Source organism: Dipodomys merriami, unplaced genomic scaffold, assembly GCF_024711535.1.
Source record: "Dipodomys merriami isolate MVZ:Mamm:240054 unplaced genomic scaffold, mDipMer1.0.p SCAF_55, whole genome shotgun sequence".
Lineage (NCBI taxonomy): Eukaryota > Metazoa > Chordata > Mammalia > Rodentia > Heteromyidae > Dipodomys > Dipodomys merriami.
Genome location: NW_027206124.1, coordinates 5964205 through 5981364, shown reverse-complemented (window position 1 = coordinate 5981364; position 17160 = coordinate 5964205). Strand labels below are relative to the sequence as shown.

General features: G+C 46.8%; 1 protein-coding gene across 3 annotated transcripts in view; it reads left to right on the top strand.

The window, feature by feature from the left end:
• Positions 1-17160, top strand: part of Efcab6 (EF-hand calcium binding domain 6) — a 173874-nt gene that overhangs the window by 3783 nt on the left and 152931 nt on the right. Inside the window, exons 1-2 of one of the 3 annotated variants that reach the window (XM_069999723.1) lie at positions 5081-5154; positions 5747-5853. In XM_069999723.1, the coding sequence (XP_069855824.1) occupies positions 5783-5853 (71 nt within the window). In that variant the 5' untranslated portion in view covers positions 5081-5154; positions 5747-5782. Of the gene's footprint in view, positions 1-5080; positions 5161-5746; positions 5854-17160 lie in introns of those variants that run through there. The other 2 variants (XM_069999722.1, XM_069999721.1) reach the window with 2 other exon arrangements.

Here is a 17160-nt window from a genome sequence, read left to right as displayed (position 1 = left end):
TTCCTCATGGGACTTTATGAGTGGTGTGATTCCATCTCCTAGACTAGTTTGAAACATTTGCTGCTCATTCTTTGGTGGTGACTCCGTGAACACATGCCCAGTCTTGCACACTCCTGGTGTCCCCACTCTGCCAGTGTCTCCCACCAAGTGTTTCTAGTCTGCTTTAGGTTTGCTCTTGGTGGTCCTTCAGTGCCCTGAGATGACACAACATTGGTGAGTGTCCATCTATTTTCTGTCCTATACTATGATTTCTCCTCGTGTACACTGCAGGTCTTGACAGTGGTAGCTATTACCAAATAGTAGGTACTTTCAGCATGTGAGCTGTGGTCTGTCTCAGCCTTGAGAGCAGCAGCCTTCCCTTGTTTGTGGGGGTCAGTTGTGCCATGAGAAACTCTAGTCAAATAATCTGAGACTGCTATTCAATTGCAGAGAGTGCAGATCTACAAAAACACACATGAAGACCTTGTCTGTAGATTGCTCATTGACAATAATTGTTATTCATTTACTTATTATTTATGCCAGTCCTAGGGCTTGAATTCAGGGCTTAGGGCACTGTTGCTGAGTTGTTTTTGTTTTTGTTTTGTTGTTGTTTAAGGCTAGCAAGCACCAGCTTTGAATGGTGGCACTTGAGCCACAGCTCCACTTCCAGCTTTTTGGTGGATAATGGGAGATAAGAATCTCATGGAGCCATACACTGGTGGCTCACGCCTTTAATCCTAGCTACTCAGGAGGCTGAGATCTGAGGATTGAGGTTCAAAGCCAGCCCGGGCAGGAAAAGTCCGGGAGATTCTTATCTCCACTAAACCACTCAGAAAACCAGTAGTGGCACTGTGGCTCAAGTGGTAGAGTGCTCACCTTTAGCTGAAGACCTGAGGGACAGCACCCAGGCCCAGAGTTCAAGCCCCTCGACAGACAAAGAAAAAAGAAAAAAAAACAGTCTCGTGGACTTTCCTATCTGGGCTAGTTTTGAACCCCAATCCTTAGATCTTAGCCTCCTGAGTAGCTGGGATTATAGACATGAGCCACCAATGCCCTGTTAATACTTGGTTTTAAAGCGGCTGTTTCCATTTTGCAAATGAGGAAACTAGATGGGTGGAGAGGAATTAGCTTGCAAATTTGTATAAGTGATGGAGCCAGGTGACCCCCGGGTTTGGTGCTTGGCTCCACTCTCTCAAAACGAAGGGACCCCAAAGGGACTCAGGTATGAGTGGAAACATACAAAATGCTACAGAGGGAACTTGCCATTGTGTGTCCCTAAAATAGAACCTGGTATCCATTTCCTAGCAGAACAGACAAGGAGAAGATTTCTCTCAAGTATTTGGACTTAGCTGCCAAAATCTTTTGTGTTGTTTATGATTTTTTTCTAATTTAGTCAGTGATGATTCCCCCTCCCTACCCCTACCAGTTCCAACAATTCTTGCTTCTGGTGCCATTTCTATTTGGCTTGTGCACATTTTTTAATCCTTGTGCTGAATTATGTCTTCTCTAGATGCCAAGGCAGATGGATGGCACTTTTGTTATGATTCTGATATAAATAGCATCTGTTAAAAACTGGACATCACTACTTCTCTAGAAAATGAACACATGTATCTGGGAACTAGCTGCTTAGTTGTTTTTGCCTCTGACTAAGAAGTGTATCTGAAAGTTTGTGACTATTTTTATTTTATAATAGTTGCTAATCTTTACCTTACCAGGGCCCAGAGTAACCACATCTATTGTGTCAGAGTTCTCTTTTCCTGATAAACTGAAACTGAGGATGAAGTATGGTCAGAGATGTACTTCCTATAGAATTTGGCATTGTTTAGTTTCCAGAATGAAGGGTAACATGAGCCCAGGCTTCTTTCCCTTGTAGTATTAGGTATTGATAGCGATTGTCTACCAATGTTAGTGGAGCAAGGCTGGGCATGGTAGCATACTCCTGTAATACTAGCTACTTGGGAAGTTTAGCTAGATGGAGTAAGGTCTGAGGCCGGTCCAGAGTATAGGACTGGCTTTGACAAAAGGCCAAGCCCTTGGTTGGAGGCATGGCTCAGGTGGTAGGGTGCCTGCCAATGAATGGAAAGCATCAGGTAGCAAGTTCCAGTTCAAGAGAAAAAAGGCCTAGCCCCTCCCAAGAAAGTCAACTAAAAGCAGGACTGGAGATATTGCTCAAGTGGTAGGGTGCTTGTTGGAACACTAAGTCCTCCCCCATGCCAAGATGAATGAAACAAAAACTAATAGACTGCTCACTGCATATTAGGTTGGGTTGGGACTGATGGTGGGGCTGTCGTATTGTGGGGCTGTTCACTCCCCTCCACCCCCAGGGCCAACAGAAGCTACATTCTCACTTTCATGGAGAGACTGGAGGAATGGCTAGGATGGACGAGGAGTTACTTCAACTTCCGACCTTACCCCCTTGCTGCCCCTGAGGGCCACAGCCAAGCGAGGAAGTTTTAGAGGCCCTCACTTCCCTTGCAAGACAGTGACCGCCCAAACCTTTGCTAGGGAGCTCTGTGCAGGTACCATTGGTTTTAAGGTAAATAGGAAGGCCTCACAAAAGAAGGGGCTATGGCTCAGGTCTTGAAGGAGGAATCAAAACGTGTCAGGTGGATAGGGAAGAAGGAGATGCTAGCTACAGTGTGGTGGGACCAGCCCGAGTGTGCTGTGGGGTACCTGGGGCACAGTGGACAGACGCGGCCCACACTGCTCTGGCCAGGCGCTCACACAGCAACCGCTCTGCTCCCCACAATGAAGAGTTTGCATTGCTCTCTGCATGTGCCGGCATAGTCATGTGATTTTCACCTTTTTTTTTTTTTTGGAGATAATTTTAGGTTCACATAAAGTTGACAAATTAATACCAAAAGTTCCTGTGCACACCTAGCACTCCAGTGGTACTCTCCTGGCAAGTAGCCCCGGCAGTGAGCAAAACCAGGAAATGGACACTGCACAAGATCAATTTAACTACAGCCAATATTAATCCAAAACATGATTAGCATGTCACCAGAGAAAATATCCACTCATCCTTTTCTCTGCTGTATGGTTCTACATAGTTCCTGTATATACAAAATTGGCATTGTGCATTTTTGCTCATGACTGGTGCTTTAGCACTGGAACCATGCCTTCAACCTAGATTTTTGTGGGTATACCAGTACTGTGTTTGAACTCAGGGCCTGGGCACTCTCCCTTATCTTTCTTTGCTCAAGGCTAATACTTTACCACTGAGCCACAGCTCTACTGCTAGATTTTGAGTGGTTAATTTGGAGATAAGAGTCTCTCATTCGTTCCTGCTTGGGTTGGCTTTGGACTATAATCCTCAGATCTCAACCTCCTGAGTAGCTGGGAGCCACTGGTATGTAGCTCAGCATGGGTTTTTTTTTGCTGGTTAATTGGAGATGGAGTCTCATGGGTTATTATGCCTATGCAGAACCTTAGTCCTCAGATCTCAGCTGCCTGAGTAGCTAGAATTACATAGGTTAGCCACCGGCTCCTGGCAGGCCAATACATTTTTAAACAAGGAAGTAATATGACTTTATTTAACTTTATTCTTTAGGTAGACAAGTCCTAGAAACAGAGGTGGACCAGTGAGAAAGAAGAGGAAGATCTAGAAGTAATTTGAAGTCACAGTGGATTTAGGCATTTAGAGAACAGAGGGTGTTTTCTGAGTCAAGCAAGCAGTAACAGCTGATTGATCTCAAAAATAATACAAAAAAGGGCTGGGGCCAGGAGCTGGTGGCTCACACCTGTGATCCTGGCTACTCAGGAGGCTGAGATCTGAGGAACACAGTTCACAGCCATCTGGGACAGAAAAGTCTGTGAGACTCTTATGTCCAAGTAACCACCAAAGGTGGGGCTCCGGTGGCTCATGCCTGTAATTCTAGCTACTCAGGAGGCTGAGATCTGAGGATCGGGGTTCAAAGCAGGAAAGACCGTGAGACTCTTATCTCCAATAAACCACTCAGAAAACCAGAATTGGTACTGTGGCTCAAGTGGTAGAGCGCTAGCCTTGAGCTGAAGAGCTGAGGGACAGCGCCCAGGCCCAGAGTTCAAGCCCCTGACTGACAAAAAAATAATAATAACAAGTAACCACAAAAAAACCCCAGAAGTAGAGCTGTAGATAAAAGTGGTAGAGTACTAGCCTTGAGCAAAAGAGCTCAGGACAGCACCCAGGTCCTAAGTTCAAGCCCCATGACTACAAAAAAAAAAAAAAAGAGGCTGTAGGCAAGCCTTTAGTCTAAAGCCAAGTACTACCACAAAAACAGAAGAAAAAAAGAGAGAGAGAGGAAGGAAAGAAGGGAGGAAGGGAGGGAGGGAGGGAGGGAAGAAGGAAGGAAGGAAGGAAGGAAGGAAGGAAGGAAGGAAGGAAGGAAGGGAGAGGGAGGGAAGGAAGAAAGGCAGAGCACGAAGCCAGGTGCTGGTGGCTCATGTCTATAATCTAAGCTACTTAGGAGGCTGAGATCTGAGGATCATGGTTCAAAGATAGGCCCTGAGTTCAAGCCCCACAAGCCACAACACAGAAAGAGAAAGAGAGAAGGGGGAGGGGGAGAGAGAGGGAGAGAGAGGGCGAGAGAGGGAGAGATGAGAGGATACAGGAAGCATTTCTACCTTTAATGACCAAGTTCCAGGGATGGGAAGGGCTTCCTTCTTTATTTCTTTTGTTTTGTGCCTCTCCTGGGGCTTGAATTCAGAGCCTTGGCATTGTCCTCCAGCTTTTTCTACTCAAGGCTGGCGCTCTACCACTTTAGTCACATCTCCGCATCTGGCTTTTTGCTGGTTAATTGGAGACCAGAGTCTCACAGACTTTCCTGCCCAGGCTGACTTTGAACCATGATCCTCAGACTCAGCCTCCTGAATAGAACTACAGGCAGGAGGCACTGGTGCCCAACGTCCTTCTGATATTCCTTCTGAACTCATTGTTGGCTTTGGATGTACCAATAACATAGGTAACACAGATGTAGTCCTCAAAGCTTGGTGAAATTCAAGCCTTAGTTGAAGCCTCCTAGCCAGACACAGCATTCCAAACAGGACAGAATCAGAATCTAGAGCTTGGACCAGCAATCTAAGAAGCCCTCCAAGATTCTAAGGGACACTGAAGTAGGAGCTGCAGAATTTTAGGACAGGGAGAAGGGAAAAGGGTACATGGGCCAACGTCTAGTGACAAAACATCCACGTAAAAATGTTTGTGTAAGAGGGAACCTTTGTGGTGGGGCCCTGGGGAACTTGGGAGCTGGAGGCAGCTAGAGAAACAGGGTGATGTTTCAGCCTGGGGCTGTTACAAGGGCAAGTGGGCCATTGGATTGTTTTAAGCAAGGACTTGAAGGCAAAGAGTGTGTCAAAATGTCTGTTCTGCTGTTGTAGGGAAGATGAAGGGAGCAACAGTGGGAATGTGTCTGAGTGTGTATGAGTATATATGTGTGCCCTCATGTGTCACTAGTGTGTGCATGTGTCAATGGGTGTGCATACATGCAGGCGTGCATTTGTGAGCGTGTGATTTTGTGTGTGTGTGGGGGGGCAGGTGAGATCCATTGGCACTTGAATGTTTTCCAGGAACGTATCCACCGAGGATGCCACAGTCCATGAGTGTGTGCACACCTGTCAATGCGTGCATGTGTATATGCAGGTGCCCAGGGTCCATGTGCAATTCCCCAGCAGGCTGCAAGGGATCTGGTATTTTCTCAAACTCCAAGGCTTCATTTTTGGGACTTGATCAGCTAACTAAGGAAGTTGGTCTTCCTGTCCCTACTAACTAAGCCCTTTGTTCTCTTTTCAGAATTGTCAAATTGAGGAACAGTTAATCTAGGAAGAAATGATACACATTAGCACCTCCCAAAATACTGCCACTGTCAACACCACCAAATCGACCAGCACCCATGCCAGGTGAGTTGCTTTTAGTCCCCAGTGGGGCTCGAGCCCAGGGCAGCAGCGGTACAGCAAGGTTGTGAGACCCTGTTCTGGGTCTCAGAGCCTGAGTGAGAGGAACCTTGAGTCCTTCTTCTTGGGCAGGTCCTTCACGTAGCACACAGTTACCGATCACTTTTCTGCTTGGAACGCCTGTGTCCAGCCTCCCAGCCACACTGGGATGTGAATTTTTTTTTGGTTGGTCATGGGGCTTGAACTCTGGGCCTGGGCGCTGTCCCTCAGCTCTTCAACTGAGCGAGTGCTCTACCACTTGAGCCACAGCACCACTTCGGTTTTCTGTAGTTGATTGGAGATAAGAGTCTCATGGACTTTCCTGTCTGGGCTGGCTTTGAACCACTGTCCTTAGATCTCAGCCTCCTGAGTAGCTAGGCTTACATGTGTGAGCCACCGGCATCTGGCTGGGGTGAACATTTTTTTTTAAATATATTTTTATTGTGAAAATACTGTACAGAGGGGTTACAATTACATGGGTAAGATAATGAGCACATTTCTTATCAAGCATTGTAGCCTCCTGCTTTGTTTCCCCTTCCCATCCCTTCATAGCCTCCCTCCTTCCCCCCTCCCCCATCCCCCCCAAAGTTGTAAAGTTCGTTTTTTGACATAACGACTTGTACATCTCATTGTTGCAGTGGGTCCTCCTGTATCCCTGTTTTAACAATTTGTTTTTTCCCTTCCCCTCCACATATACTAACATCATATATAGTGAAAGCAGGGGTTATACCATCGGGGAGGGACATACAAGGCATGGGGTGAACATTTTAATACCAAGTGGCCTTGTGATGGCATCAGACCCAGGACCACCATTCCCGCCTGTGTGGGAGGCCATCTGGAGGCCTGCCCCTCTGTCCCCTGTGGGGTCTTGGGGCTGCATTCCCGCTTCCTGCCATAGGTGGCAGCAGCAGCAAACTTTCAGCCCTGTAGCCCAGCCAGGGAAACCTTGAAACTTTCCTCTGTTAGAGCTGGGACTTGGCTGGACTTGGCTCTGGACTGTAAATAGGAGGCACCGAACTTGCCTTGTCTGCTGACAGGGATGGGGAGGGATGTAACTGGTTCTAGTCCTTTCATTTCAGAAGGTTCCAGGTGCACAGCTCTGAGGATGGACAACCGTTTGACAGTACACATGTCAGCAGGGTTTCTGATGCCAAGTGGCTTCTTCCCAGTGCCCTGGCTAGGTCTAGCAGTGAGATAAGTCTGTGGCACATGAACAAACCTGCAGGTTACCGAGACTTTCAGAGGCAGCCTCTGAGATGAGGTTTTATGCTCATGATGGAGAAACACATTATGAAACAAAACCATGTGAGCATTTTCTTTAGGGCCTGGGGTCTAGAGGCAGTAAAGGTACTAGTGCTGATATAGAGGGGCTCAAGGCAGCCACTCATGGCAGGGCTTGAGTGCTGGGCCCACCATCAGTCATGGCTCCCACTTTCATGACACTGGTGGACTGACTACTAGGGAAGATGGCCCAAGCCATCTCAGGAGTCACAGTGTTAATTAAGAAAACACTGCTAGCACTGGACTAAGGTGGTGATGTGTGGAGGATAGATGGGGAAGCATCTGCTTTGCATGGTGGGAAAGGAAGAGTGGACAGTGTGTGTGCATGGTCTGTGTCTAGGGAAGTTGAGTGTGTGTGTGTGTGTGTGTGTGTGTGTGTGTGTGTGTGTGTGTGTGTGTGTGTGTGGTGTGTTGTATGATGGGTGATGGTACCTCGGGGGCCAGGCTGAGTGACAGGCTGGGAAGCCACTCAGCTGTGGGTACTTGGCGCTGGGGTGGGCAGGCTAGGGTGGCAGCACTGAGAGTCTAGTGTGCAGTTTCCCAAGTAAGAGCTTGGTTGCACATGGTGGTAAGTGCATCGTGGAGGATACCAGTGAGAACCCTAGGAAGACTTTGGTCTGTGTTGAGTGTGCCATGGCCCGAGGCTGCTGGCTACAAGTGAGCCAGTGGGCAGCGGGCAGTGGGCAGTGGGCTGTGGCAGCCTCAGGACCATGGGAAGCTGAGAAGGGGAAGGGGTAGCAGGAGCTGCTCAGGTTGGCAACCTAACCTGCTATGGCCCTAGGATACTGGACACAGACAAGGCAGAGACCCTACTGTCCCAATGCACCACCCCTGTGTAGAAGCACACCCCTACCTGGCTGGCTGGAAGTGTCTGGAAGGACACCACTCCCTGCTTACTCCTTACATTGTCCTAAATGCTGCTGCTTGCTCACCTGTGTGATTGCCATTTACAAGCCATTAAACCACACTAACTTGGAACATTGGGTCTTTGGGTTTGTGTGTGTATGTGTGGGTGTTGGTATGTGTGTGAGAGCTTGAAAGCCATGCTGGGAGAGGAGACTGCCTTGGGGTGGGGCTCAGCAGGAGGGTGGGGCACAGGCAGAGATCTGTGGAAAGTGGAGGTGGCGAGGCACAGACCCTGGAGCTGGTGGGGGCTACAGGCTGAGAGGTCAGTTTCTAACCACATTTGTTTCTGCTACATTGAATTCAGATGACTGGTTGAATTGTTTTTTTTTACCGTACCCTATCATTTGGGGTCTACTTGCAAATCATCTTGCATTCTTGTAATTCCTAGTTGAGAACCTGCCGCCAGTTAGGCTGGCAGCCTGTTCTATCTCAGGTAGGCAGAGTGAGACCAAGTTTCAAAGGTGCCACTAGGCCAGGCTCTGTGTGGACTGCTCGCTGTGTGAGCTGCTTGCTTTTGGTCTCCTAGGCCAGGCTCTGTGTGGGCTACTTGCTTTTGGTTGCCTACGTGTTCTGCTCAGTAGGCTGCAGTGCTGAGACTGTGCTGCAGACTCGAGGTGTTCATCCTTGTGGGTTGATGCCCAGATTTCCTCAGTATTCTACCAAGCCAGTGCCAACCTGGCTGTCCTTATGTCTTGTAAGACACTAGTCACTCACACCCCCGGGCACAGATGTTCACCCTACCCCCCACCTACACTTGTGCACATACACCTGTACATACCCACATCTGACATCCATGCATGTGCATATCCAGATCCCTGACACCCCCCCACAACACTTACACCCACACGTGCACCCCCACCTGACACCCACACCTATGCACATGCACACACAGGTGACACCCCACACCCACACCTATGCACATACGCACATCCCCTCCCCCCCCCCCCCCCCCGCTGCAATCGGATGGGGAGCTTAGGATTCAATTCTGGGGAGTTTGGGGCACGGCCTCACTGTCACTGTGTAAATTTAACTTTTTCTATCTGGCATTTAATGTTCCTACCTCTACAAATGTGAATAATGGTATTGAACTTAACAAGGACATCACCAAGTTGATTAAATGGGATAATACCCAGTGGTCAGCAAAATGGCTGCTCAGCTTTTGGATTAAATCTGCTTACCTTTGTGTGTTTGTGATATGTGTAGTATGTGTGTGCACGTGCGTGCATGCACATTCACGCACCTGTACTGAGGCTTGAATAGGGCTTGGGTGCTGTTTTCACTCAAGGCTGGAACTCTTCCAGTTGAGCCCTGGCTCCACTTTTAGCTTTTTGGTGATTAATTGGATATAAGAGTCTCATAGACTTCTCTGGCCAGGCTGGCTCGAATCATGATCCTCAGATCTCAGCCTTCTGAGTGACAAGGATTACAGGTGTGAGCCACCAGTACCCAGAAGTGTTGGAAGCTGGAACCCAGGGCCTTGTACATACTAGGCAAGTGCTGTACCACTGAGCCACATCCCCATTTAAAATTAGGTCTATACAATGTATAAGAATCAGATTAGGGTAATTGGCATGCCCATTAGCTCCAACACACCCCTTCTTTCTGGAACATTCAAGAGAAGATCTTCTCCACTAGTTATTTTGAAATAAGCAGTTCATGTTGTCAACCAGTTCCCCTATTGTGCTGTAGAATGGAGAGGTTATTCCTCCTGTCCAGCTGTACCCGTCAATAGCCATTCCTCTCTAGCCCCTCTCCATCCTTCCTCCCTCCCCTTCCTTCTAACCCTCAGCCAACTGCTCTTCCACTCGCGTCTGTAAGAGTATCTCACCAGCATCCCGTGAGACATGTTAGTGTAGTTGAGGCTAGGGCCCATGTTGCGATCTTTTTAAAACATGACTTATTATCCAGATGCCGGTGGCTCATGCCTGTAATCCTAGCTACTCAGGAGGCTGAGATCTGAGGATAGAGGTTAAAGCTAGCCTGGGCAGTTTGTGAAACTCTTATCTCCAATAAACTACTCAGAAAAAACCAGAAGTGGTATTGTGGCTCAAGTGGTAGAACACCAGTGTTGAGTAAAAGAAGCTCAAAGACAGTGCCCAGGACCTGAGTTTAAGCCCTAGAATTGGCACAAAGACATATAAGACAAAACCCCCATGATGTAGAGGATAATCTGCTGGAGGGCAGGGCAGGTCTGTTTCCAACTCTGGGCCTAGATTCGAGACAGCCTGTTGTGTCTCCTGGCAGTGCACGATTGCCTGAACACTTGCTGAGTTTTTAAGTGAACTCCAAGCCGTCTGTTTCCAGAAGTATCCACATTGGCTCTTTGGAGCATGCAAAGAGCATCCAAAGACTTCCACTGAAGTCTCAGCAGCTGTTCCGTCCTGTGGTTGGGAAAAGGGGGAGGGGCACCCATAGGTCATCCAGACCATTCGCCCATTGGGAGAAGGCTGGTCCCCACCACGGGCTCCTGAGCTAGGAGGAATTACTTTTCATATGATTATTATTTTGCTCATGCTGTCTCCAGCTAAGTGTTTCTTGCTTTGGATTGCTTTGTGTTCAAGTAATAAAGCTCACACCAGGCAGTGCATTCTGAATGATTATCTCACTCCTTGGGTGGGGGAATAAGGAGCTGGGCCAGAGCTCTGGCAGCCTCATTGTTATTAGGAGGGGGATTTATGGGGGAAATAAAGCCCAGGCTTCAGCAAGGGTGGTGACTTTGCGCATGCGTGAGGAGCAGGGCTAGGCAGGAGGCTTGTGTTCTTCATCAGTCACCCAGCAGTTGCCCTGGACTTCCGGCTGCCTTCCAAGAACTTTTTCTTTTCTTTTGGTACCAATCTTAGGGCCTTAAACTCAGGACCTGGGTGCTGTCCCTGAGATTTTTTTGATCAAGGCTCGCACTTTACCAGTTGAGCCACAGCTCCACTTACAGCTGTTTTTGTTGTTGTTGTTGTTTGTTTGTTTGTTTGCCACTCCTGGGGCTTGAACTCAGGGCCTGGGCACTGTTCTTGAACTTTTTTGCTCAAGGCTAGCACTCTACCACTTGAGCCCCAGCGCCAATTCTGGCTTTTTCTGTGTATGTGGTACTGAGGAATGGAACCCAGGACTTCATGCATGTGAAGCAAGCACTCTACCACTAATCCACATTCCCAGTTCTTACTTCCAGCTTTTTGGTGATTAATTGGATATTAGAGTCTTAAGGACTTTCCTGCCTAGACTATCTTCTAACCTTGATCCTTAGATCTCAGCCTCCTGAGTAGCTAGGTATGAGCCTCTGGTGCCCGGCTTGTTATTAATTTTGAAAAAGACCAGGACAGTCTCAGTGGTGGACAGCCACTGGCTCTTGCTGTCTGGGAGGAGCCCTTCTCCTGGACCAGGAAGAGGAGCTTCAGCCCAGCACCAGCTCATCACCTGTGTCTCAGGCAAGCTGCCTGCCTTCCCTGACCACTGCCAGCTCTCTAGGAAATGGGAAGGGATGAGGAATTGGGCCTGGGAGGCTTGGAGGTCAGGTTTTCAACAACCTTAAGCACATTTCCTCGCTCAGGGGAAGTCCCCAGTAAATGCTCATTAATTAGGCTATTTTATTATTTTCCTTCTTAAACTCCTTCATCAAGTTGAGTTTCTGGTCTTAAATGATTTCATTGATGTGGGGAATTTCCACCCCTCTGCTGTTCTGGTTCAGATAGACCTTCCTTCCTTCCCTGACACCTGCTTGACTCACTGCCCCAGTGACCTCCCTCTGCCAGCCCCATGCCACCGGGTGTCAGCACACTCACTTCCCTTCTGCTTCCCTGGGCTCCTCCTCTCCAGCCTCCCCTGGCTTGGGGCTGATGTCCAAAAAGGAGAATCAGAAGGAAGTTGTCCCTACTTGCTCTAGTTCCAGTCCGTGGCCCCTGGCTGTTGTTTGGTTGGTGAAGGGGTGTCAGTGAGTGCATGTGCTCTGGAGCCTAGGCACGGCTAGAGATTCTCCCCAGGGGCAGCCCCAGGAAGCTGCCATGCCCCTGCCCCCTTCCCAGAGTGCACCCCATGCCTCACTCCTCACTCCCACACTGACATGGGTCTGGATGTGCTCTGAGCACTGACCAGCCCCTCTATGAGTTGGCACATCTGCCACTCCCTTGCTACAGGAAGAGCCGGGGTCTCCCAGGGCCCATAGGCTTTCCTTCCTTGGGCCTCCTTCCTTTCCTATGCCATCTGTTCTCCTCACGCTCCTGTGTGGACTCACTTGTGTGCTTCCATTACTACAGAGGTAGATCCCGTGGCCCAGGGTTTACTCTATTTTATTAATTGACCCAGATACCTAGAATGAGGTGTAGACCTTCTGTCTGAGCACACTCTAGGCCGAATTCTTCAGGAGAATTCTGGGAATTTTCCTCTGCTATGATTCTCTGGTGTCAATTCAGTTAAATCATACCAGTTCTAGAACATGTGAAGGCTCCCCAGAGACTCAGCAGTTCAGCTCATCTGAGACACAGGCTTTGGATGTGGTTTGAGTGTGTAGCCCATGTATTGGAACTATTAAAAGGTGGTGGGACCTTTAAGGAGTGGGGCTTTGTGCAAAGTAATTGAGGCACTGTTATCAGGAGAGATTAATGTGGCTGGGAGAGGGGGAGAGACCTTGGATTTTCCTGGAGAACAGTTATTACCATAAAGTGGGCTTGGGCTGTGAATCCTGCCCTGCCCCCACCCCATCATGTCTCCACCATGCTGTCCCTGCTGTGTGCAGCCATCGGGGTCCCCCCAGACCTGAGTAGTGAGGCCTCAAAGACCCAGGCTGGAGAAACTCCTTCCCTTTTTTTTTTTTTTTTACTCTTTTTTGAAACTCCTTTATCAAGCACCCCGCCACATGAATTTTGTGATGGATCAGAAAACAGACCAGTGCCCTGTGGTGTAGTACTCATCTGCAGGGTCCTGCCAGCTGCCCATGGCAAATCTGGTAGGCGTCCAGCTGTCAAGTGCAGGACTGACACTGCCCCTGGAGAGAGGTGGAGGAGGGACTAGTCCACGTGGCTCTCCTACAGATACTCATGCATTTCTTCAACCCTGGAACTTTCTAGATGCTTCCGACTGAGGTCTGTCAAGCTGGGTCTTCTCTGATTCTGTGTTCTCATGCAGTGCCACGCATAGCCACCTGTTTTTGAATATTCAGAAGTTATGTGCTCACAGTTAATTTTTTTCCTGAATAATTTGGCCAAGTGCAGCACCTTTGACAGTTTCACTGTAAAGCTTCCTTACCCAGCAGAAGCTGCTGAGACTCACTGGAGTCAAAGCACAGGGCCACTTTCTACTTTGAGCATCCAAAAAGGAGTGATACTCATTTCTTTCTGGGACACTGAGAAGCCAACCTCCGGTCTGCTGCAGACTGACAGCCTAAGAGTTAGAAACCACAAACTCCTGTGACAGTTGGCCAGCCTTGCTGTTGGTAGGGTACCTCCATGCTTTTCATATATCCGTAAAGCTGTGAATTCCAATTCCAGAATGTTCTTACCACCCCCCGCCCCCGCAGAGAGACTGCATACCTATTAGCAGTTCCATTACCCCTTGCCACAGCTCTTGCAACTGCTGCCATTGATTTGGAATGATATAGTATGAATTTTGGGGTTTGCTATAGCAATCCCAAGTTCGCCATCATGTAGCATGAGTCAGTACTTCATTCCTTCCCTGCCTCCCCACCCCCCATTTCCTCCCCAAGAGGAGTTTGTACTCAGAGCCTCAAGCTCTGGCTGGTACTATACCTATTTGAACCATGCCTCTAGCCCAACTCTTTGCTGGCTATTTTTGGAGATAGAGTCTCTTGAACTTTTCTGCCCAGGCTGTCCTCAAACTGCAATTCTCCTGATCTTAATCTCCTGGGTAGCTAGGATTACAAGCATGACTCACTGGCTTCTGGCTCACTGTATACCTTTTTATGGCTAGAGGACAGTCCGATGAATGGATGCATCACTTTCATCACTTGATGGAACTTCTGGGCTGTCACGAAGTGATGACATTCATGTGTAGTTTTCTGCGTGCATGTGTTTTTGATTTGCACGCATATACCCAGGACTGAACTTGCATGGCCATATGCTAACTTTCTGCATCCCCTTTTGAGGAACGACCAAGTGGTATTCCAAAGCAGCTTTGTCACTTGTCATTCCCACCAGTAATGGTGGAGGGTTCCAGTGTCTCTGTGCTTTCTAATAATTCTTACTTGTTTCTTCTTCCCCTCTTTCTCCTCCTTTTTCTTTTTCCATTTTTCCTTCTCCTCCTCCTTTTCCTCTCCCTCCTTCTCCCCCTCCTCTCTTTTTGCTTTTCCTTTTTATTTATTTATTTTTATTATGAAAATACCATACAGAGGGGTTATAGTTACATGAGCAAGATAATGAGTACATTTCTTATCAAGCATTGTGCCTTCCCATCCCTTCCTCTCCCCCTACCCCTTCTTCTCCTTTTTAAACTTAGGTATTCTACCCGTGACTTTTTTGCTTGTTTAGTAATCACCATCCTAGTGATTTAGATTTGCATTAAAAAATCTTTGTTATTATAAATGCGATATACAGAGGGGTTTACAGTTACATAAGTCAGGAAAAGAATACATTTTTTGGACTGGGAACGTGGCATAGTGGTAGAGTGCCTGCCTAACCTGCATGAAGCCCTAGGTTTGATTCCTCAGCACCACATAAACAGAAAAAGCCAGAAGTGGCACTGTGGCTCAAGTGGCAAAGTGCTAGCCTTGAGCAAAACAAGCTTGGGACAATGCCCAGGCCCTGAGTTCAAGCTCCAGAATTAGAAAAAAAATACATTGTTTTTGGACAATTGTATTTGCATTTCTCTAAAGACTAGTTATATTGAACATCCTTTTCTGTACTTACTATTTGTATATTGGGTTGTTTGCCTGCTGCCAGTGGCTCATGCTTATAATCCTAGCTACTCAGGAGGCTGAGATCTGAGGATTATGGTTCAAAGCCAGCCTGGGTAGGAAAGTCTGTGAGACTCTTATCTCCAATTAACCATCAGAAAACCTGAAGTGGTGCTGTGGTTCAAGTGGTAGAACACTAGCCTTGAGCTGAAGAGCTGAGGGACAGTGCTCAGACCCAGAGTTCAAGCCCCACAACTGACAAAAGGAAAAAAAAAAGGAAAAAATATTGGGTTATTTATCTTTTTAATTAGTAAATTGTAGGAACAATATATTGTTGGTGGTGGGACCTTTCTGGGTTTTTTTTGTTTTTGTTTTGTTTTGGGCAGCAAGGTCTCACTGCATAATCTAGGCTGGGATTACAGTGGTATACCATATGCCTAGCTCTTACTATATTCCTGTATACAAGATCCTTATCAGATACATGACCAGTAAATATTCGCCTCTGTTTTGTGGGCTATCGTTTTCCCTTTCTGGATAGTTTCTCCTACCCCACTAAAGTTTCTAATTTTGATGAAATCAAATTAATCTATTTCTTTAGTTGCCTGTGTTTTGGTGTTTTATCTAATATATCAGTATCTAACCCAAATGACTTTGGTTATGACTTGTGGTTTTCTTCTAAGAATTTTGTAGTTTTTAGTTCTGATATGCTTTTTTTCTGCATTTATTAAGATGAATGTTTTTTCCTTAATTCTGTTAATATGGTATATAGTATCAAGTGATTTTTTTGCATGTTTCACCCTTTTGATTTCTATGACATATCCAATCTAATTACCTGTCATCTAATTATTTTATGTATTATTAGATTCAGTTTGTGAATATTTTGTTGGGAAGTTTTTCTCTATTCATAAGGGCTATTAGTGTCTGGTCTTGATGGCATTGACTGGGTTTAATATCAGCATAATCCTGGTCTCATGGAGCCTATTGGAGAATGCTCCCTCTCCTCTGTTGTTTTTTTTTTTTGGTGGGGGGAGATTCCAGGGTCTGTCACTCACTAGGCAAGCGCTCTGCCACCAGGCTCTCCCCTCCCCGCCCCTCCCCCTCAGCAATGTTTTTGGAAGAGTTTGTAATAAATGCAGAAAAAAAGCATATCAGAAAATCCTATACCTACTGAAAGAAAGAAAAAGTAAAAAATACTCAAGAAACTAGGAATATAAGGGAACTTCCTTGACCTAATAAAGAACATTGAGGAAAAATCCATAGAGCATACCATTCTCAATGATAAAGTGTTTGTGAGACTCTTATCTTCACTTAATCACAGGAAAAGCTGTAAGTGGTCCATAGTCCAAGTGGAAGGGTAGAGTGCAAGGCTCAGGACCACTAAAAACAAAAACAAACACACACACACTCTCTCTCTCTCTCTCTCTCTCCCCCTCCCTCCCTCCCTCCCTCCCCCACCTCTCCCTCTGAAAAGAGGGTAAGATAGTTGGAATACATATTGATGTCTCCCCCACCCCTACATGTGATGGACTGTTTTTAATTATTCTTTTTTTTTTTTTTGGTCTGGCGTGGGGCTGGGCGCTGTCCCTCAGCTCTTCAGCTCAAGGCTAGCACTCTACCACTTGAACCACAGCGCCTCTTCTGGCTTTTTTTTCCTGCTTATGTGGTGCTGAGGAATCAAACCCAGGGCCTCATGCATGCAAGGCAAGCACTCTACCACTGAGCCACCTTCCCAGCCCTTTTAATTATTCTTTACCTTCATTTATTTCTTCTGTAATCATATTTTTTCTTTCTTACTATAATTTTGAGATCAAACTCAGGACTTGTGCATGCTAGGGAAATGTTCTACCACTGAGCTGTATCCCCTTAGTGATTCTTTAAATGTGTGGTAGAATTCACTAGGGAAACTATCTGATCCTAAACTTCTTTTGTTATAGCTCTGTCTACCTCTTCTTGTTTATCTTCATCAATTTCAGTAACCTTCAGTTACCTGTATTGTTCTAAGGGTTTTCCTATTCCATCTGGATTACCTAGTTTGTTAGTGTACAATAGTTGTTCATTCAACTGCCTTATAATTCTTTTTACTTCTGGAAGGGCAGTGATAATGACCACGATCATCCCTGGTTTTAATAATTTGAATGTTTTCTCATTCTTACTTTTTAGGGATGGCAGTCTAGATTAAAAAAAAACAATAATCAATTCTATTGCTATTTTCAAATAACTAATTCTTCGTTGATTATTGTTGTCTACTCTAG